This window comes from Alexandromys fortis, unplaced genomic scaffold (genome assembly GCF_014885135.2).
Source record: "Alexandromys fortis isolate MF-2015 unplaced genomic scaffold, M_Fortis_MF-2015_v1.1 scaffold_214, whole genome shotgun sequence".
Lineage (NCBI taxonomy): Eukaryota > Metazoa > Chordata > Mammalia > Rodentia > Cricetidae > Alexandromys > Alexandromys fortis.
Genome location: NW_026068100.1, coordinates 2,243,220 through 2,265,799, shown reverse-complemented (window position 1 = coordinate 2,265,799; position 22,580 = coordinate 2,243,220). Strand labels below are relative to the sequence as shown.

Genomic DNA, 22,580 nt, shown 5'->3' with positions numbered 1-22,580 from the left:
TTGTGTGGTGCAATGCATTCCTGTCATGGAGTGCTGATCTGCTTCTGTTGGAGCCTCATTTTCTGCAACTTTCCGTTACACACTTTCTACTCGAGCTGTGGTAACTGTGCGTGGAGGCTTCCTTTGCCACACAGGCCCTTTCCCTCTTTTGCCCCCCTTTCTCCTCTGCCACCCCATTCCTAGCCATCATTATTACTTAGCTGGAGCTTTGCTTTTCATGTAAACTTTTCCTTTACTTCCATGACTTCAGTTGGTTCATCTTTCATTAGGACAGCCACTGTATATCAGTTTGTCATTTTGCTTTCTTATTTGTCCTTTTGATAGTATTATACTTGATCACTTTTAAATATCTGATACATTACAGTGTCCTAATAAAACTTTTCTTTCCAAGTTTAGTATGATAGAGGTGGAATAACAAGGGTGAAACAAGAATTCATAAATAGAAACAAAATTATTTAATAACTGGAACTAAGACTCTAGAAGAATTGGAAGTGAGGTTTCACATGAGCGCATCTAGAAAAACATAAATGTATTAAAAGTCCCAGAAAGGGCTGAAGAGATGGCTCAGAGGTTAAGAGAACTGAATGCTGTTCCAGAGGTCCTGAGTTCAATTCCCAGCAACCACATGATGGCTCACACCCATCTATGAGATCTGGTCTCCAGAACACTATATACATAATAAATAAATAAAAAAAAAAACTTTAAAAAAAATAAAAAATAAAAAAATAAAAGTTCCAGAAAAAAAGAACAAGGACTATGAGTATTATTAAAGAATTTTGGAAAGTTAACATGTGAATATCAAGAAAGTGATGTAAACATAAATAATAATGAACAGGGATAATTCTATATATCAGGTCAGCACTGATGGCCCGCTTTCTAGCCGTGGGAAATTACATGCAAACATTTCTAACAAAATATGCCGCAAAGACAAGATCGTTTTTTTCAAATCCCTAGATCTTCTTTTCCACCAGGATTCTTTATTTTAAAAACGTTACCACAACAAGGCAGAAACCGAGAAGTCAATTCTGATTCGTTCTCTGTCCTGATTCTCATGTCCTAAGGCTAGTTAGTTTTCTTCATCCATTCCCACTCTGCAAGTCAGTTGGGAAGAGGTCCCTCCCCGGGGACCAAACCCACTGGCGCCTTGATCTTAGGCTTCTCAGAAACAACAACAGAGAAAAGGAACTTTCTGTTGTTTTAAGCTACCTGGTGTGTGGTATATTGTTCTAGCAGGCCCAGCTAACTGAGATGCCGCTGAGTTTGTCATTTCCTTATCCATCTACTTTGTGTGCCATGCCTATTTGTGTGTCCCATGCCATCGTGCATCCTTACTGAAAGACAGTTCATCAGCATTTACTGCCCAGGCTGTTCAATGTCTGGTTTGTTGATAGACTATGAGGTTGTAAGGACAGGAACATTCTGACTAGATTCTCAATGCTTGCCACAATGTCTGAGACATAAAAAGCATGTTTAATGAAAGAATGAGGGAATAATTTGATTGGAGCATATTACTGTGCTTTTTAATTTTCTTGATTATTTCCTTGATTGCAAACCCAGGAGATTGTGACCCATCAAGATTTATCCTCATCCCTTGGGGAATGACCTTACCTCTCTGGACTAGTCTTATTTCTATTTTCCCACGCAAAGACCATTAATACTAATCTCTACATGCTGTTTATTTGTTACACACTCACAATTATGAATAACTTGAAGGCAGTTCTCATCAACATATTCCCTATCCTATCAGTGCCTATGTTTCAATGCATGCTTTGCTAGAGAAGAGAATGAATGTTTCATTCATTGGAAAAGTAGGCTTGTATCTATTCTTTTTCTAAGGGATAGAGCTATCCTAACTATTCAGTGCTTCTAGGCTTTTGTTACTATAAATGAAAGGTTTATAAACATATAAAAATCAACATTTTATTTATAAAACAAGAACAGAAAATAAAAGCATAAATATTATCGTTCTGCATTAAGGATTTGTCTTCAACGGATTGTGGCACCACTCTGCCCTTCCTATTATCGTGCTTACTTCTCTCTCTGTCTCTCTCTGTCTCTCTGTCTCTCTCTTTCTCTGTCTCTGTCTCTCTGTCTCTCTCTCTCTGTCTCTCTCTCTCTGTCTCTCTCTCTCTCTCTCTCTCTCTCTCTCTCCTCTCTTTTCTTTTTTCATTGTGTATGCTGGGGATCTGAACTCAGGTTACACTATACTTTACCAGCTGAGCCATTTCCGCAGCCTCCTCCATTCTTACATTTGAGAATTCTTACATTTTTCAAGATTAAAGTAACATTAAAGGAAATTTCAGTGATATCTTAACTTTGCACTTCTTATTTTTTGAATATTTTTGAATATTTTTTTTAAAATTCTGTAATCTTACTTATTGCTGCCATAATTTGCCTTTATTTTCTTAGGGATCTTGATCTTGGGGATCAAGGCTATCAAAGGAGCAGATTCGAGTTCCAAGGCCTGGTGAACCTGCCTATTTAAGACTTCAGCCATTGACTAGTCACATGGCATTGATGGATTCACTTATGTCTCAAGAATAACTCCATTATGCCTCACATGAAGTGTAGCAATCAGCACCATAAAAATAGAGAAAATGGTTTCTTAACTCACTTCTCTCTCCGGCTCCTGCCAAGGGTTTCATTGTTGCTGGAGCTTTCTTCAGATAATTTCTTGGATTGAAGAACACTGTCTATTACCAGAGACAATTAGAGATGGTCGCCATTGATTCGCTGCATTTTTCACGTGTCTTTCTCATCAGATCAAGTGCTTCCTGAATTAATAAAAAGAGAGGTGTGTTTACCTGCAATTCCAAATTTTTTTTGTTAAGTGAATTAACTATCTTAAACTATAAGAGAGTTACTTTAACATGTGAAATTCTGTGTTCTCTAATATATTCACAGTGTATGCTATCACAGCCCCCACCTAAAGCCAGAATAGTTTACCATTGTCAAGAGAAGTCTAATGTCCATTAAGCAATCACTCTCCATTGTTCTTCTTCCTTGGCTCCTGCCCACTGTTAATGGTTTCTATATCTATAGATTTATCTATTCTGTATATTTCATGTAAGTGTGTCATTAAATATCTTACCTTTTATAAATAATTTTCATCATTTGACATGTTTTCAAGAGTTTGGTTCCTTATATAGTATGTATTTCCAATGACTCCACAGATTCTCTTTTACGAATACACTACATTTAGTTTATCCAGTCACCTGTCAACGGAAAGGAGTTGTTTCCACCTTTGTCTATTGTGACAAGACTATGGACATGGCAACATTTTAAGAACTAGGATTATTTATATTGATATCCTCAAAGCTTAGTTAATGGACTAACCAAAGGCCTATTGAGTGTGGGGACCTAAATTAATGCTTCAATAATGTTCAAAGACAAATTCATAAACACAAGCATACAAACCCTGATTTTCTTCCTGTCTCTTTCATCCTATGTAATAATACCAATACCTAAGTCAAAAATCTCATCCTATATCCCATATTGATCTGATAACCAAGTCCCGTCAATTCTAACTCCTTGCCATGTGTTCCCATAGGTCCTCTTTTCTCTGTCTCCACTGCTGAGCTTAGGCCATGTTCTCTCTGGTGTCGTTGTTAGCTTTAAGTGTCAACTTGCCTCATACCTCAGTCGGTAGAGCATGAGACTCTTAATCTCAGGGTCAAGGGATTGAGCCCCATGTCGGGCACCAAATGCAGCATGATTAATTAAAACTCAGAGACAGATATTAGGGTTCAACCTGAAGGTCAGAAAAGCAAAGCAGTCAATCCACTAGAGAGTTTTTACCTCTAAGAAATCCTCAGACTGAAAGAGCGAGTTCCTTTCTCATCCTGATTTATAATCCTCTCATGCTGGGAATAAAGAAGTGCACCACTACGTCTTGGTTTATATGGTGGTGGCTACTGGGATTAAAGGTGTGTGTCACCATTGTCTTATCTGCATGGTTGACTAGTGTGGCTGTTTCACTCTCTCATCTTCAGGCAAGATATATTAAAATACAAATGAAATATCACTACACAGTCCAAGTCAACTGAAAAAGGAATCTCAACCGCAAAACTGCATTTATCAGGTTGGTATGTGGTCATGGCTGTGAGAGACGTTTTTGATTGTTAATTGATGTTGGAGGACCATCTCTAAGTAGGTGATTGTAAACTATATAAGAGAGTGAAGTTGGAGGCAGAAAATGACTCCGCATACAACCTTTCTCTATGATTTCTGCTTCAAGATTCTGCCTGGGGTTCTTGCTTTGAGTGCCCTCATTGATAAAGTGACCTGGAAGTGTAAGCCAAATACACCCTTTCCTCCCAAAGTTGCTTTTTGGTCACAGCAAAAGAAAAGTAACAAGATCAGACAGTGGTGGTACATGCCTTTGATCTTAGCACTTGGGAGGCAGAGACAGGTGGATCTCTTGAGTTTGAGGCCATCTTGAAAGCAAGTTCCAGAACAGCCAAGGCTACATAGAGAGATCCTGTGACAAAAACAGAGAAAGAGGGGAGGGGGGTGGAGGGAGGGAAAGAAAGAGAGAGAAGTAATTAGACTATCTTGCCTACAGTATCATAGTCCCTTACTAAGTAAATGCTTTGTCTTACACTGAGAGCTACTGTTCTAGTGGGAGATAATTCTAACAGTGGTGCTGAGAAAAGAGCAGTGGGCTCCTCCCGCTGCTGCCTTGTAGCTTGCTAAAGCATAAGCCAGGTAGTCATAGTCTCCTGCACAAAATCCTCCAGTGGCTTTTCAGGGACTGACTAGACATCAGAGGATCCTTGAATGTGCCACAAGATGTCCTTCCTGATCTCTCTCTGTCTCGGTAACCACTTGAATTTCCAAATACCCTTTCATTAGACCTCAACTTCTAATTCTAAATTTCTATTTTCTCCGATCTCTTAAAAAATGTCACCCGAGTGTCAACAATTATTCCAAACCTGACAGATGGCATAGACACAGTCAGGAATGACACAGGTGAGGGAGGTCCCAGCCCTCAAGAGTCTTCCTTCCTTTGTGTCACTGCTGACATGAATGGAGAAAGCTCTGTATCATTTCCCTCTGTGTACCAAAGGATGTTGAGCAGTATCCTGGCTTTTACCCTGGACACCACACTCCTGCTCGTACCCATGTACATCACTAATGACTCAAAAGATGGCCAAAAACTACCCATGGAACAAAATCACCTTAAGCTGCGAACCACTGTTGAGTGGGAAATCATCATAACAGTGGTTAGGTGTGTGTTATGAGAAACACCACCTCCTTCTATGTGCATTGTGTCATCTCCCTAGGAATATTACCCTTCCGCCTCTTGAAGTCTTCTAACACTCCCTTCCAGTTCTTCCTCCTCCTAGAAGCTTCCTCCACCGTTTCAAAAAGCATCAGTTACTTCTCACTCTCCTTTCTCCTTATGAACTCCTTTGAGCCTTGGGAATACATTACTCACTACATAAACACAAAATCTCTGTGCTTTGAAATAGGAAGGCATTGTTTTCTTGGACTAGGCAAATTAATCTGTCCCCATTAGTGAATTACCTTCACTCTGGATTTTAGGGAACAAGGGACTTTAATAAATGTAAATTTAGTTTTGTGTGCTTTCTCCCAGCCACAGAAATTTCACTCCAATATATAAGAATTATGAGTCACTCCTGATGGGGATAATTAGAAAAAGGAAACTGGATGTTGGGATTAAAAACACAGAGTAAAGCAGATGGCAGGGCAATAAGAGGGGGTTTTTGCCTGGAGGCTTTAGGAAATAAGGGAGTCAGAGGAAATGTAAACTGAGACCTGAAAATGGCACTCCCATAGCTGCTGAAGCAGAGGGAAGCAGTATTTGTGTAAGAAAGGCCTGATGGTGTGAGCTTTGGGGAGTTATCTGTGGGACTGAGCATGCAGGAGCTAACAATTCCAAATCATGAAATGGGAAAGGCATTGCACACTTGGGGGAGGGGAGGCCAGATACTGGCAAGATGTTTTCACATGTATATTGTCTTCAGTAAAACAAAGCAAATTTCTGGGCATTTCATTGTGAACTGGCAGGGAAGAAAGCGCCGGGGAAATCTGTATTGAGTGAGCAATAGGGAACGGAAGGACAAGCACCACAAGCGTTGCTAGTGGTGGAAGGCACGAAGGGTGCCGGCTATGCTTTCTTTGGTGTGCTGTCTTGAACATTGTGTCTCAGACACAGAACAATGAAGGATTATGAGAGTTTGCATTAAGCCCTTCCTACGTTTATTACCTCTTAAAATCTTCAAAAAGATTTTCCTTATCCTCAAAACTGGAGAAAATCTACTATGCAAGTGATAGTTCCCTGAGATTGGAAATTCCGTCTTATCTCTCTGTCTCCACCTCCATTCTGGCCACACAACAAGACCTCCACAGTTGTTGTTGAACATACAGTTCAAACAAGATATGAGGGAAACTGCCATAACTCATCCCCTTCTTCTCAGATGGAGATTCTGAGAGGAAACTGGAGATTGGGATCGGGATGAACAGAAATAAAGAGCTTCAGCAGGCACCTGAAGTTAGAAACAGGGAATCCATAGAGACCGCATACCAGAGCTATCATCAAAGAGGTCCTGCAAGGAGAAGGTGTTAGAACACACGCCTGAGCAGAGAGTCCTAGGGAAGCACTGTAGGTGACCCAGGCAGCAAATCCACAACAACCATGGGTGTGACACACAGCATGACACTGAGTTCTAGGGGATTCCAACTCCCTGGACAAAAAGAAGCGGAAAGATTGGGAGAACTGCCAAGAGCATGTGTCAGTCCCAGTAATCCACATTGTGTCTTGCACAGACTTATCAGACATGGAGAAACCAGGCACACCACACACACACAAAAGGGGGGAGGGGAAGAAACTTAGCTATAACAACATGAATTAGAAGAATTACATACAGTAAACTGTAAAACTGGGTGAATCATTTAGCTCAAACACGAGAAAGAGATCCAAAGAAACCCCTACCACACACATGCGCACACATGCACACACACAGACACCTTTTTTAAGGTTCTGAAGTAATGGTTTTATTCAAGTATTGAAACGTGGCATAGAAATACCAGATTGAAGACATGTGTCTGTGAAGTATGGGCCTTGAGGGCATCTTGTGCAGTAAGTAATGGGTTTGTAGTGAACCAGGAGTCTTCCTTACCTTACCTGACCTACTTAGTAAGGAGCAATGACACCCAGGGTCCACAATGTGCTCTAACGTGAGGTACACTGTACTGGGGAGGAGTCAGAAGGTCTGTGGAATTGCCGAGGCTGTCACCAGACTCAATAGCTCCAACTTCAGTATCTGCTCCAGTCAGTCAACCTGCATGAAGTGGGAAAGTGTGTCCTTAGGCACCCATTTCCCCACAGAAGCCACCTTCTCCAAATGATTTCCAACACGTTTAAAATCAACGAGAAAGGTGTCTTCTTTTCACATTGCAAATTGAAATCCAGTAAGAAGCAATTAATAGCATACCCCAAAATTTAGCTTTTAATCTACATAAACAAAGAGAACCGAGTGGAATCAAATGGTGGAGGACAGGAGACTAGAGAAACATTATCCAAGAGTAGAAAGTTTCAATAAAGAGGCATCAGCATGGTGGCTGTAATTATATATTTGTATTTTATAGTGTGTTACATATTTTAAAATAACTAAAAGAGAAGATTTGAAATGTTTTACATGTGACTGCACGGTGTGACTGCACAGGTATACATGTGTGTAAAACCATGTTGAAACCAGAGAACAAAATGTTCTTTAGATATCAAAGAACTTTTTTTTCTTTCTTCTTTTTATGAGACAGGATCTCTCATTGACCTAGAACTGGCCAAGTAGAGTAAACTGGCTGGCAGTGAGCCTCGGGATATGACTGTCTGTGCCATCCCAGCACAGGGCTTACAAACTTGTGCCACCACGCCCTGAGCTTCCTATGTGAGTTCACTTAGAAAATGTAGCAATCTGTGTAACTACTGGACGACTTCTTCATTACAGACTCTTGTTAGAAATATGGCAGAAATAAATCTTGACTCCATCTTCTGTGCCCACAGTGATTTGGAAGTTGTTGAAATTATCTTCCAAAAGCTTCAAGCGTCTCCATTTGACTTAACAAAATAAAAGGTTGATAAAATGTTAGGAAATAATAAGATGTTACTTTTCAGTGAACTAGCTTGACTGGCCCTCTATCAATATATTTTATTAATGTGTGGATTAAATAGTTTTAAAAAATCACTGACAGAAACAGCTAGTATTTATATTTAATGCCATATTCTCCAATTGTGTTATTTCAAGTTATACTTCATTATTGAATAATTGTTAGTTGAATATCTTTAACTTAGCAGATACTTCGCTAGATCTAAGAATAGGTGAGTGCATTAAATAAGCAATTTCTGTGTAACAAAAGAAGCCACTAATGTATAATTTATCCTTTCAATTAATCAATCATGTAGGCTTGTCATAGATGGTAAGTATTAAATATTAGGAGAATAAGGATGCTTAGAAGTGTGTGGCGCTGTGGGGAGCTGGCCCATTGTGGCATATCAAGAAAGTCTAAGTCTCAGTATTTTTCCTTCTAAAATTGGAAATAACAAAACATGCTCCACCAAGATTTAGATAATGATTGCTGATGATTTGAGATAGTTTAAAGTTTCTACCTCGATGCAATACTTAGCATGCAGTATAGTAGGTAGTTGTGTTGTTCATTATTAATTAGATTTTTTTTATTAAAAAATTCCACCTCCTCCCCGCCTCCCTTTTCTTTCCAGTCCAAAGAGCAGTCAGGGTTCCTGCCCTGTGGGAAGTCCAAGGTCCTCCCCCCTCCATCCAGGTCTAGGAAGGTTAGCATCCAAACAGGCTAGGCTCCAACAAAGCCAGTACACGCAGTAGGAACTAAACCCAGTACCATTGTCCTTGGCTTCTCATCAGCCCTCATTGTCCGCCATGTTCAGAGAGTCTGGTTTTATCCCATGCTTTTTCAGTCCCAGTCCAGCTGGCCTTGGTGAGCTCCCAAAAGATTAGCCCCACCGTCTCAGTGGGTGGGTGCACCCCTTGCGGTCCTGACTTCCTGGCTCATGTTCTCCCTCCTTCTGCTCCTCATTTGGACCTTGGGAGCTCAGTCCAGTACTCCAATGTGAGTCTCTGTCTCTATCTCCATCTATCGCCAGATGAAGGTTCTATGGTGATATGCAAGATATTCATGAGTATGGCTATAGGATTGGGCCATTTCAGGCTCTCTCTCCGCTGGAGAGGATGTGGAGTAAGGGGTACACCTATCCATTGTTGGTGGGAATGCAAACTTGTGCAACCACTTTGGAAAGCAGTGTGGCAGTTTATCAAAAAATTTGGGATCAACCTACCCCAGGATCCAGCAATACCACTTTTGGGAATATACCCAAGAGATGCCCTATCATACTACAAAAGTATTTGATCAACTATGTCCATAGCAGCATTATTTGTAATAGCCAGAACCTAGAAACAACCTAGATGTCCTTCAATGGAAGAATGGATGAAGAAAGTGTGGAATATATACACATTAGAGTACTACTCAGCGGTAAAAAAACAATGACTTCTTGAATTTTGCATGCAAATGGATGGAAATAGAAAACACTATCCTGAGTGAGGTAACCCAGACCCCAAAAGATGAACATGGGATGTACTCACTCATAATTTGTTTTTAGCCATAAATAAAGGACATTGAGCCTAATTTGCAATCCTAGAGAAGCTACATAAGAAGGTGAACCCAAAGAAAAACTTATAGTTATCCTCCTGGATATTGGAAGTAGACAAGATTGCTGGGCAAAAATTGGGAATTGGGGGGTGGGGTAGGATGGGGGAAAGGAAAGATGGGGAGAGAAAAGTGAGAAGGGGAGGATGGGGAGAGCTTGGGGGAATGGGATGGTTGGTATAAAGGAAGAGTAGATATGGGAGCAGGGAAGTATATATCTTAATTAAGGGAGCCATTTTAGGGTTGGCAAAAGTCTTGACTCTAGAGGGGTTCCCAGGGGTCCAGAGAGATATCCCCAGCTAGGTCCTTAATTGGAACTTTTAGATATTTAAAAAGCTCGTTGGTACTGTTTAATTTGCTAGTTATTTCAATAAAATGTGATTATATGACTACTAAATGTGTGATAGCACATAAATTAAACCCTTGTCATTTTTCTATATGTAATATATTAACCACAGACTATATGTCTTTACTCAACTTCATGTTTTGATCAATCAATCATTAATATCTAGACTCTTTCTTGCAACTGCAATAGAAGTATCATTTTCTTCCCCAGCCACTTGAAAAGAATTTTAAAATTAAGAGTCTGGAAATCAAGTCAACCAAAATTCTTATAAGTCAGAGAGGACATCCAGAATGCATCAGCATTCTGGGACTCTTCAGCTGAAGGATGGCTCAGGCACTGCCTGAAGAAAGGCAATCAGTACCTCGTCTTCAAAAGAGGTAGATTTAATCGAAAGTTAAAATTTGTGAGTCCAAGTGCATCCTTCTGAGTTATGGGGCTGAGCATAGTCAATAACAAGGTACTGCAAAACACCTATTTCTATGCAGCCTCTACAGGAGCACACGCAGACGTCAGCGTAAAAAAGGGGTGGCGTCTACTCCATATTTCTAAGCTTGGAAAATGGAAACCCTGCCGATGAAACTGGAATTCATAAGAGGTGGGATGAATTGTCTGTCTACTCGTTTGGAAGAGACTTCACGAGAAACACTTGATTATTCATTCAGTACCAACTTGGGAAGAAAATCCATATGCACTTGAATGTCCCTTGCCTCAAAGCCCGAAAGCAAATGCCATTATGTGAAGAAGCTGAAGGTTTCTCAAGTGGGGTTTAGCATCAGGATTACACAGCTACTCCTGGTGATTTTATCCTAAATGAGGATGATCCCCGAGCACTTTAATCTAGCCTTACCCTCAACCTACACCTGGCTCCCCCCAGCCATGATGGAGCTAAAGTCCTGTAGCCCATGGTCTGTTGCCTCACTCCTCTCTCGCTCGCCTTCTCCACCTGACTCTCACTCCAGGAAAGCTCCTTCACCAATACCCCCCAAGGTGATGGTCTATATATTTTCTTAACCTTGATTTTCCTCCCAGACAAATAGGAAACTTGTCAGCCCTGCAAAACCTTTGCTCTTTCTCTCCTCAACAACCTGTGCCCTGTAACCTCGGTGGCAGAGATGTTCTGGGTGTCCCCCATCCAGGGCAGGGAGAGCTCGCCTCCCTCTTCATTCTCGTCCTCACATGATGGCGCTTACCATTGTCTTTTCCGCTACTCCTACTGTGCTTTCCATACATACATGCAACCTACAGGGTTTCATAGCATGATATCAGAAATCCCATGACTCTTTTACCCATAAATTAAGACCAACACGAAGTGTGGACCTCAGACACTATCCATTTGCATATCCCATACCTGGCTGAGTCTCCTCATTTCCCTCATACTAATCATCCTCTTCTCAAATGTTCCCAATTAAATGGCCCCTCGCTTCAGTCAGTTTCATCACCTGAAGCCGCTGGTGCTTCTGGCACCCTCCCTCCCGCTCTGTTTCCACAAGTGAGCATAGAAGCGGCTTTCTTCCTCCTGTAAAGTATTCCTGTCGTTCAGTCTCTGCTCTCAGTGCTCACAGCACTGCGCTAGCCCAGGCTCCTCCAGAGACCTTCAGATTACCCCTCACCGCTTCCCCATCTCTGCTGTTTCTGGGCAGGATCTTGCTATATATCCCAGGCTGGCCTTGAACTTGAGACGCTCCTCCCACAGCCTTCCAAGTGTTCAGATCAGATCATAGGGGTTAACTTCCATGCTGGTTCTCCATTTTCCTTATAAAACATTTTTATGTGGAGACTTGATAAGACACTGCAGCTCCAGAGAAGCCTGCCTTGATCCTACCACCTAGATCTGGAGCTCCCATGAACTCAGAATGTTTCATGCACTTTCTCTATCCTCCAGCACACCATAACGCCCCCCCCCCCGACATACACACAGAGGGAAGTGCCTAGTCATTCGGTTTCTAGTGCTTCCAACTTGTCCAGTACCCAGCACAATCCTAGACACTGCTTGAGGGACTGCAGCTCCGCTTCTGCTTCTCCTTAGATAGCCAATGACAGGAGCCTCCGTGCTGCCCTCAGGCCCACTCAGCTCCCACCGTTTCATGAAAGCTCTCTCTCCTCGGAAAACAGTACAGGGCTTTGAACATGGGTGTCAGTGTTCTAGCAGCAAAGCCATGGAAGGCTTTGACTATCCCCGGCTCCTTAGCCCGGTTACTCCATTTTTGTTCCTTCCCTCTCCCTACATATCATCTGGACCTGGACCGTCAGTTCAGTTCAATTGTTTGCTTCAGCTCTCCCAGTTCCCTCAGCAACCACCCCACCCGTCAACTAGAACAACAAAGAACTAACTAAAAACATTTGTTATTTTAATACACAGAATATTTAGACAGTGTCTAGAGGCCAGCATTAGAGAACACTAGCGTGTCTCCTGATATAGACAAAGATCCGGTGAAGGATGATCTGTTCCCGATAGGTGATCACTGAGGGAGACCATCCAAATTAGCAATAAGATATCTCTCTCTCTCTCTCCCTCAAACACACAGACACACACACACACACACACACACACACACACAACACATATGCAACAGAGAGACAGAGACAAAGCGACAGAGGTAGGGAGACAAAGGGGGGAAGGAGAAGAGAAGGAGGGAGAGAGAGTGCTCATTCCTCACTCTCTGCTCTGTCTAGGGCTTCCCGCCCCGTGCTGAGGCTGCCGGCTGCAAACCCTGCCACATCAGCAGGGAGGGAGTCCTGGAGCCTTGGTATTTGCATCAGTTTCCAGGAATGCTTTATGAGCTCTCAGTTCACTTTCCAGCCCTGGGGGAGGGGATTTATGTACTGGGTTCTCTAATTCTCAAAAATTCACATAGGGTTTTTTCTTTATTTATTTTTTCCTAAAAATGAAAATATAATCAAACTTTCAAAGGATGTTCTACTCTTGAGACTATTTTGACAATCACAGAAAACCACAGAGCAAAATGGAATGTTTACGGTCTTGGGTAGCTATGGCAAAACAAGTGATTTGGTCAAGTTGACCCCAAAAAGAGTTACTCAATAACTTTCCTGAAGGACATTTAGGGAATTTCTTTCATAAACCTATTTTCTTACCTGCCTGAGTCTTTTGTTCAGAATTAATATCTAATTTTCAGGCACAAGCAACACTCTGTAAAAGCAAGCCAGCACATTAGCAAAAATGATAACTTGTGCTTCTGATTAATGCAGGAAAACAATCAGATGTATAGTTTTGAAGTTTTTCTTTCCTTGGTGCTCTTTCAGAAACCTTTTACTACACTTTATTTCAGAACCGCATCCTCGCTTGTCTCTCAAATACGTGTTTTTAATTGGATAAAAATAACGTTATTGAAATTTTTAGTTATCCTTCTTTCTACTTCTTTTTCTTTTTTAAGTTTAGAAAGAGAAGCCAGTTAGCAATACCCAGTCCCTCTGGTTTATAGCAGCTGCTGACTGAGTCAACCTACTTAGGCAGAAATTCTTCCTCACCAGGAAGCAGAAAAGGAGGGGGTGGGGGAAGAAAGAAGGTTCCCAAGGAGCCCACCCACTTCTGCTTCAAGAAGATAAAGTTGGCCTAAGGATGTGATTTTTGGGACAGAATAGGACTTAGACTAGGTTTCTGCTGCCTCGGGAAGGATGCTTGGCAGACCAAGGGGCCCGGGATCTTGGAAGACAGCCTAAGAGGCTTGGGGAAGGAGCACTCAGTGTGTCATTGCCACCACCCTGGAAAACCAAGGTCCTCTACTCCAGTGCCTCAGGATCAAAGTCTCATCCCTGAGCCGGTGTTATGAAGGCCAGGGAGGGGGAAGGGGAGTCTGTGGAGAGTTAACTTTTGTCCGGAGAGGCCAGTTGAGATGTACATCCTAGGTGCCTAATAAAAACTTTTAACACTCCTTTTCACATTTTCTCCTAAACAGAATTAGGAGAAAGAGGTGTGAGGATGAAGGCAGAGAGGTACTGGGCAACGGCTGAGAGTGGTTATGAAGGAGCAGCAAGGTCAAGGGGGCTGTATGCTCACTGAGGCATTATCTGGTTCAGGCTCTGAGCATGGCTGGAAATCCTGCAAAGGGTCTGTGGACAGAGCTGGAACTGGGAAGGGAAGGACTTCCTGAGGGGTTGAACAAACCAAATCTAATAGTTCAAAGTTTATCCTTTGGATGGGAATGTCCGCTCCATCACCATCAACAGGAGAGAGTGAGAGAGAGAGAGAGAGAGAGAGAGAGAGAGAGAGAGAGAGAGAGAGAGAGAGAGAGAGAGATTGAGAATGAGAATTGGGCAGGCAGGCCCCAAAGCAAAGCAGGGGAGGGGGCAGGGTGGAGTCAACCCCTGAAGGCTGCTCTAGACCTCGCCACGCTGTCGCCCTTCGTTTCTCAAGCCCCAGCCCCCTCCAGCCCCAGCCCCCTCCAGCCTGCCGACGGCCCGCAGGGCACAAAGTGAAGCAGGACTGGACAGCTCCTGCTTTTTCACCTTCGCTCCTCATGTCCCTCAACACCTGCCTCTCTGCCCAGAGATCTGAAAAGTGCCCACGTAGGTGTCCTCAAGTGGTTCCAAACTTGGCAAGGGCGGGAGAGGGCGGGTGGCTGGGGAGGGCGGAGGTATGCAGACAGAGAGTCAGACTTTCCCCTCGAAAGCCTCAAAAGTGTCCACGTCCTCAAAAAGAATGGAACCAATTTAAGAAGCCCCGTGGCCACGTCCCTCCCCCCTCCTCTCTCTCCCCTGCGCCCCCGCAGTCTCCTCCCAGCACTGAGGCTGGGCCCCTGGCCCCAGCTCTCCCATTGGTGGAGACGTTTTTGGAGGCACCCATCGACAGGGGAAACTTTTGCCATATAAATAGGGCAAGTCTGGGCTTTATTATTTTAGCACCACGGCAGCAGGAGTTTTCGGCTAAGTTGGAGGGACCGGTCACGACTGCATGTCAGCGCCCGCCAGGTGATACCTCCGCTGGTGACACAGGGGCTCTGCACACAAGGAGTCTGCATGTCTAAGTGGTAGACATGCTCAGCTTTGTGAATATGCGGACTCTGTTGCTGCTTGCAGTAACGTCGTGCCTAGCAACATGCCAATGTAAGTGTCTTCCGCTTGTTTGGGGGAGTTGAAGGAGAGAGGCAGGATAGGTGGGCGCCCTGACCTGTCAAGGGGAAACTTCGACCATTTCCATCTGCAGCTTGTGAGGACGTTCACTGCCCTGTGGGGAAACACCCGGGCAGACAAGAGAAAAGTACTTTAAAAGGATGGAAACATGGAAGGCTTGACGGTTGCCAAGAGTCGGGAATGCTTACCCTTACACTAGACTGCTGGTCTGGATTCCCCGGGTGACTGAAGTTCCCAAGGAGGCAACGCATTTTGCCTCAAAATGAGACAAACACTAACTGACAGAATCAGAGCACCCCACTCTTCAATCCCCAGAAGTGTGTTCGTGGTCACCTTGTGAAACTTGAGGCCTAGCTTAGAAAGTCCTTAAATGTAACAATACAAAACTCACCCCGTCTCCATTTTCTTGTGGGCGTGGGCGTCGGTGCTGGTGGATGACGTTGATGAAGATAATGATGAAAAGGCGCCCCCTGGAGGGAGTAAAATGAAAGCACAGGGACCGGGCCTTAAGATGATGGAATTCCAGTTAAAGACTCCCTAGGTCCAAAGAGAGATTTACACTTCTGGGCCTTATGTGGAGGGGTCAGTTGGAGTATGTGAGGAAATGGGGAGTCTAGGCTTCTACTTTTGTCTTCTGAGTCGTTAAATTAACTTCCCCGTTCATTGCATGGTCATGGAAATAGTAATTCTTAACTAAAATCGGCTCTGTTTAGTTACCCCTCTACACGTTCCTACTGGTAATCAGACATGAAAACAACAGATTTGAGAAATGTCAACCTTCGAGAGCCTGGAATTCTTCCCATGAGGCTCTTACTCATTTGCTGTGTGGCTTCGAGTATGGGAATTGAATGTGCCAATTTCAACACCACTTTTCATTTCAAGCGTGCATGACTAGACTTTCATGTCTTAAGAATGAAAATCAGTTAGGTTTCATCTTGCAAACTGCTTCATAACTTAACTAGTCAAAGATGTTGGCTTGATGAGGGTTGAGGGGTGCCTGGCCACATCCAGTACTTCAAAAGCTAGCCCCACCCACATGCCGTGTGTCTACCATTGTCTGATTTGTGTTGCGTGTATGTTCCCTCCATCCACTTTTATATACCCACCGAGGATACTCAGGAGAAACTGCAGTGAACAGTTAGCGGTATCAGTTCGCTTTATACGAAATCAGAGAGCAAGAGAGTAGATTCCCACAGAAAAGTATAATAGCCCTTGGGAAAGTAGAGACAGGAATGTCAATGCACCTTCTAATTAACACTAACCAGTGTGTGGAAGAAACATTGCCCACCACACATTGTTCAAATGGTTCACAACTAAGTAATTAAAAGGAAAGTCGCCAAAGGTTGTAAGGCTGGTGGGCTTCTCTTCATCAATTCAGGCAAACTATTCTTTCGTCAATGGACACAATAAACCAAACATATTATTTATCCAATTTAACAGTAATTCTCATCAGTTGCCCTCAAATGTCAAGGCTGGGGGCAGTCCACCCTCCAAATGGTGACCATTGCAACAGATGTTCTCATTCCAGATGACATAGGTCTTGACCACCAAATTCAAGCAGTTTTTCGGGGTGAATCACCCTGGAGCATGTCCAACCACAATTATAGACCACATTACCTACAATTATACTGCAGGGTGGGAGCTCAGCCTTTAAAGTCTCATAGTAATTGTGGAGAGGAGGTGGGCATTTATTGTTCTCATTATTTCTAAAAAAATCTTAATTCATAGTTTCCTCTTTTTATAAAATGATCCTTCTTAGGGAACAAATTCAATGCACGTTAATCAAATGACCTTATCTAATTTAAGTGAACTATTTAAAGCAAAAAAAAATCCGATTCCTGAATCAATTTGCTTTCATGTATGTAAATTAGACCTTTGGGGGAAAAGGGCTAAGTCACTCCAATGTTTTATGAAAACAAAGTCTGCTTTAAGATGCATCCTCTCCTAAGTTTATTTCGATTTTTGTGTATTAAAGGCTATCCAAGCCATGAATTATTTCCTCATCAATCAATCGGTGTGAGAGTCAACGATCTACCTAGGTCACTTCCACCATAGTTGCTGAGCATCTTAAATGTCCTCCAGACACATTAATGTTTCATAGTATTTATAAAGTAGTAAATAATTAACCATTTAATTCAAAATATATTTACATATTAAAACTGTAAGCAAATCATCTTGATGCTCCCTGGTGTGTCTTTGACCTGAGTAATTTGGAAATTATCAGTATATTCTTCAGAAGAAATAGAAGGGGTATTTTAGTCAGGTAATTCAATCTTATAAACCATGTATCATTTGTTAATTACTGTAACTGATAATGAAATGTTATAAATAACTATTTCTTATTTTCTTCTTTCCTTTATAGCTTTACAAGAGGTGAGTAAAATTATTTTCAGAAAAATAAGACATGCCTACTTTGATTGCCTTGCTCTCAGCAATGCTTCCTAAGGAGCAAAGTTGGCCAGTTTGACTTCCCAAGGAAATTATGAAAGGGTAGAGTGGCCCAAACCCTTCTGGTTTCTACTGAAATGCTACCACATTTTTCTAAGTGGGTGGAGCTACTGAGTAAGGCCAGTCTCATAAAATACCCATGGGGAACAGAGAGTAAATAGGCCAGATGAAGTTTGGCTTTTAGCACCAGCTACTCTGAAGTACAAGATCTCGCTGAGCTAATGAGGTTGGTTTTTTTTTTCTAAAACAATCCCTTTTGATTCATTTGCAAAGAATTATGAATAAATGAATAAATTCTTTGCTCATGAATTGAAATTGCAACATAGTTATAAGTATATATATTTGGTTTTGTAGACGGCATTTTGTTTATTGGTAAACTTTTATATTTTATTACAAAATAGTAGATTAAGATAATAGAGAATAATGTGATGACATCTATAGATAAATTTGTATATAATATGATAATATTAATCACCTTTAATCTATGAATGTATGCATAATTCTTCCCATAATAATCATTATTTACCTTTTCTTTCCTAGGAATCTGCAAGAAAGGTAAGAGTATAATACTTCTCCATAAGTATTTGATATTACCAGAATAATGTAAGTTTGACAAAGTTTAAAATGAACTATAGGAAGAAAATGCTTTGTCAAGATTTTACCCATGCAAATACATATTCACCAAACCAGAAAATAGAATAGTGTTAATGTTTGATGTAATTAAGTTTTATTATCTTCCAGAAGCATCTCTAATTACATTTATGTTATATAAATCGATGATTTACATACTACTACTAAGACTTTCTAAATATTTGTTTATATTCTGATGGGAAAATGCATATTATATTAATTATAAGTAGTAGATCAAAGTTTATTTTAAAGATCTGACTCTGTTGCTGTGTGGTAAAGATGTAACAATATGGTTATTTTATCTATAACAATCATTTTACTAAAAACACAGTGGATAGTATTGATTTGACCACCAGAGACTATAGCATCCTCTAGACCTTCAGTTGGAAAATCTTGCATATAGTTTTAACAAAAAAATGTGCCATCATCCACTGCTTTATTCAGGTCTTTTGGCTTTTGTTTGATAATATTTTAGATCAGCCTTAACAACTCATTATTTTCAAAATTGGTTTGCCTGTTCACTGTAAATTACTTAGACATGTGTTCTTTTTCTGTTTTTGTCTTCTTTTAGGGCCCCACTGGAGATAGAGGACCACGTGGAGAAAGGGTATGTAATTTTTGAACCATTAAAGGGCTCTGGCCCATATTTGAATAACTACATATTAGGAGCTACAGAAGGCTGACAATGTGTAAGAATATTATGTGTTCAGATAATTACACCACCTTTTAAGTAGATAATGTCCTGCAGAAGAAGTAAATTAACATTATTATATATAATCAATATCCCTTTTCAGTCAAGATTACCCTTTCATAAAAAGAAACGCTATTATAGGCAGCCCAATTCTTTGCAAGTCTATTTTTCTTTGTTTTAATTTGACCTGCCCTGTATATGTATAATGGGAATGTATCCCCTACCACACAGATCTCTTTGTAACATGTTTTGTTTCTTTCGGAAGAAAAGGAGATCTTTGTATAGATCAGAAATAATTGTGAAGCAGTTGGCAGTAGCATGCTTGTCTGTGTCTGTCCTACGTGCACAGGCCAGCCTGCCATTCTGTTTGCTGTATTCTTGCTACATTGTTACATATGTGTAACTCCATGGTTTTGCATGATTTACATTTATATATCATTTTTACCAATATATAAACAACTGCATCTTGTATCTGTCCTGAAATGTGGACTTATACATATTCTATTCAATTTATTAGTGGTATAATTATATCAGTTAATTATCCCAACAACCTGAATAGTGTTAAAGCGGTGCTCCTATCCTGTGACAAAATGATCTTATCAGTTACTCTGCTCTTGACACACCACATACTGAAACAACTGAATGCTTTTACAAGAGTCAGGAACCAGCATCAATGGACAGTGGTCTCTACACACACGTGACATGCGAAGTTCACGGAATCAGCTGTTTCTACCCTGTATTGGCTACCACACACCAATAATTAAAGGTCTTTCTAAGTTAGCCCTATGTCCTGTCGATCAATGGCCGATACAGCCAATTATATTTCCACCTATTCACATAGACAAGTCTAAACACCTGACCTTAGCACATGTGTTCTTAGGTCTCTTTTTACATACGATCCAGGTTTTGACATGGCTACTCTAACCGTGTCCTAAATCCTTTTCTTTATAACAGGGTCCAGCAGGTCCCCGAGGCAGAGATGGTGCAGATGGTCCCCCTGGCCCTCCTGGTCCCCCTGGTCCCCCTGGTCCCCCTGGCCCCCCTGGTCTTGGTGGGGTAAGGTGTCTTCAGTAATTTTAACTTATCTCTCACTTTAGTGTCTTGCTCTGTTAGAAAAATATTAATTGTAAAATTTATTGTTAGTAGGTTAAAGAAAAAAATCTTCCATTTGGAAACTAGTACATTTTATTCTATTTCTTCGGTTTCTCCGTTCAAGGTTTTGCTTTGCCTGTCCCCTTTTTGAGGCCTTGTCAATTACAGGCCAGGTCTCTGTGTTCACTAACGGTCGCTGCAGCCATCAACGCTGTTATTTAATTTGGGGATTTAATATCTTTTATCAGTAAGGCACAAATAAGAGGCGTTGCATTATTAACAAGGTTGATTAGTAGACGGAATTCCATAAGCGAAGCCCCTGATCTGAAGCAATTTCACAAACATCCAACCCTCTTTATTCTCCTTGGAGTTGAGTCTGCTGCACCAACATTCAAAGCGGTTTTAGGTTTAATTCGCTTGAAACTAATTTAAGAAAAGTGCATTTCCCCTTTTCATTAATATCTTCTTTTAGCTTTATGTCTTTGACAATGGTATGAGTGCCAAACGGCCTCACTGCAGGAAGGAAAACATATTTGCTTAATTGGTTAGCACTATGAATCAGAACCCTGATTCTAATACCCAACTGTATGCCAGTAAAATAAGACCTTTTTCTCCCAAAGATCTTATTATGATTTGCTTATCTACTGAGGGTATTGAAAAGCACCTTCTTTATACAGCTACCACTCCAAGGGAGATCGCTAACAGGGAGGTTATTACTGGGAACTATTTTTTAAAAGTTTAATCTTCTAAGGGGCTTTTTAATTTTCCTATAACTTAAAAACTCTTTATATCCTTTTTTTGAGACTCCAGCCAGAACAAAGAAGTATCTTAGAGGTTTGTGGGCTAGAGTGGCAGCTGTTAGCACAGCGTGTCCTCCTGAGCTCTGCTTCACTTGGAAGGCTTTTAAGGGACTGTAAAGGTTTAGGGAGCCATCCTTCCTCACTCTAGAGGTAGGTGATAGCTGGGGGGCTCAGTTCTGAATTCTAAGTCACTTCTATTTGAAACATGGCTATCAGGAAATTTATTGCAAACAGAATGGAAAATTTACGTGTATGACCACTGACATATACACTTGTATGTGTTTTGTTCCCTGTAGAAATTTGCTGCTCAGTATGCTGACAAAGGAGTTTCATCTGGCCCTGGACCAATGGTATGCTTATCTCTTTTCCTCCTGGAGGGAAAAAGAAGCTTGTAGAGGGAGTTTATATTAGACTTTACAACGAGAGTTAACACTCCATATTTAGAATACATGAAACAACTCCCTTTTCTGCACTTAAATAACAAAACTCAAGTCCAGGTTAAGAGTTTCATTTTTTCAGCAAAGATGCTTCATAAAAACACAGATGTTTATGTCTAAGAAATAATCTTTAGACATAATGGCCATAACTTGGGCAGAGCAACTCAGAATATTAGCATCTATCCATTTCTCTATATACTTCCGTATTCCGTAAACTGTGACGCAGCTCTGAGGCACAGGACAACTGACTGTGCTTCCTGCACCTGATAGGAAGGGCCCAAGTTCCGTTTCAGTCCCTTCACCTTCTAACAGGAGAGTCTGGGGCCTTTTTACCAGTAAGCAAGATGCATGAGAGGCAACATACGCCTCGTGTATTTAGTCCTTGACTAGAACATTTCCTTCGTCACAAGTATTCAAGAGGTGTCCCCAATGGGTTCAGAACTACAGCAAATGAAACATATTCTGGTGAGCCATGAATGAGGACTTGATGATAGAAGGAATACTTCTTGTTTTCTTCCATTCTGATGAAAATACGCTTTTTGTCTATTTCTTAACCAATATAGAAGAGAATGAGTCAAATTTAGCATTCATGTCACCAGCACACAGTCTGCCATTTGTATAACAATTTATAAAGCTTCCCTGTGTATTAGAACGATGACCTAGCTAACAAATGAATCTTCTACCAAACATTACTGAGATGTAATAAAGAAAAAATAGACACGATCATGAAAAATGTGTAATAGTTTATTTGAAAGAATGAAAATGCTCCAGAAATAAAAACATTAGGTTGATTAACTACCGTAGAATTTAATACACATGCATACAACTTGGTGATTCTAATTATGTTTTCCAAAAACATTTATCTGTTAGTTATCATGGTCTTTAAAACACAGCTTTTACCTGGGTCCTACATCAGTGCTCTGTCTTCACAAGATATTCTTCTGAAGCTAATGGGCCGAAATAGACTAATGTACTATAAGGGCAAGACAGTATTTTCTGTGAATTAAAGCTCTCACTTGTGAAATAATGGAGCTTTAATTGATGACTTCCAATTTCCTGATTTTTCCAGTAATTTAAAATGCTCATATATGAAATGAAAGATGTAGGCATTCTTTTGGCTTTGTTTCTATTGGACATTTGAAATGAGTTGTTTCTGCTAATGCTGGCCATTAGTCAGCTGTAAAGTAGAACCCATTTCTCAAGAAGAGGGAAAATGGGAAATAAAGCAGAAGTAGATATCATTTTATTTTTAAAATTAAGATGGTGGATAGAAGCTGGGGGAAATTAATATGAATTTCAGATTCTCTTGTCTTTAAAGCCTCTCTCTGGGGAGAATCAAGTGAATA

The 22,580-nt window shown here is 41.1% G+C and overlaps 1 protein-coding gene and 1 long non-coding RNA gene across 4 annotated transcripts in view; one reads left to right on the top strand and one right to left on the bottom strand.

Moving 5' to 3' along the window:
* Positions 1-14,739, bottom strand: part of LOC126489506 (uncharacterized) — a 31,167-nt gene extending 16,428 nt beyond the window's left edge. For both annotated transcript variants that reach the window (XR_007588948.1, XR_007588947.1), the window contains exons 1-3: positions 14,513-14,739; positions 7,151-7,307; positions 2,615-2,774 (exon numbers count right to left, since the gene is read on the bottom strand). This is a non-coding gene — a long non-coding RNA (uncharacterized lncRNA). The remainder of the gene's footprint in view (positions 1-2,614; positions 2,775-7,150; positions 7,308-14,512) is intronic.
* Positions 14,740-14,892: 153 nt separating this feature from the next.
* Col1a2 (collagen type I alpha 2 chain) overlaps positions 14,893-22,580 on the top strand; it is a 35,150-nt gene continuing 27,462 nt past the window's right edge. The window contains exons 1-6 of one of the 2 annotated variants that reach the window (XM_050123820.1): positions 14,893-15,109; positions 17,499-17,509; positions 18,125-18,139; positions 18,786-18,821; positions 19,860-19,961; positions 21,094-21,147. In XM_050123820.1, coding sequence (XP_049979777.1) covers positions 15,040-15,109; positions 17,499-17,509; positions 18,125-18,139; positions 18,786-18,821; positions 19,860-19,961; positions 21,094-21,147 — 288 coding nt within the window. In that variant the 5' untranslated portion in view covers positions 14,893-15,039. Of the gene's footprint in view, positions 15,110-17,498; positions 17,510-18,033; positions 18,140-18,785; positions 18,822-19,859; positions 19,962-21,093; positions 21,148-22,580 lie in introns of those variants that run through there. The other variant, XM_050123819.1, reaches the window with a different exon arrangement.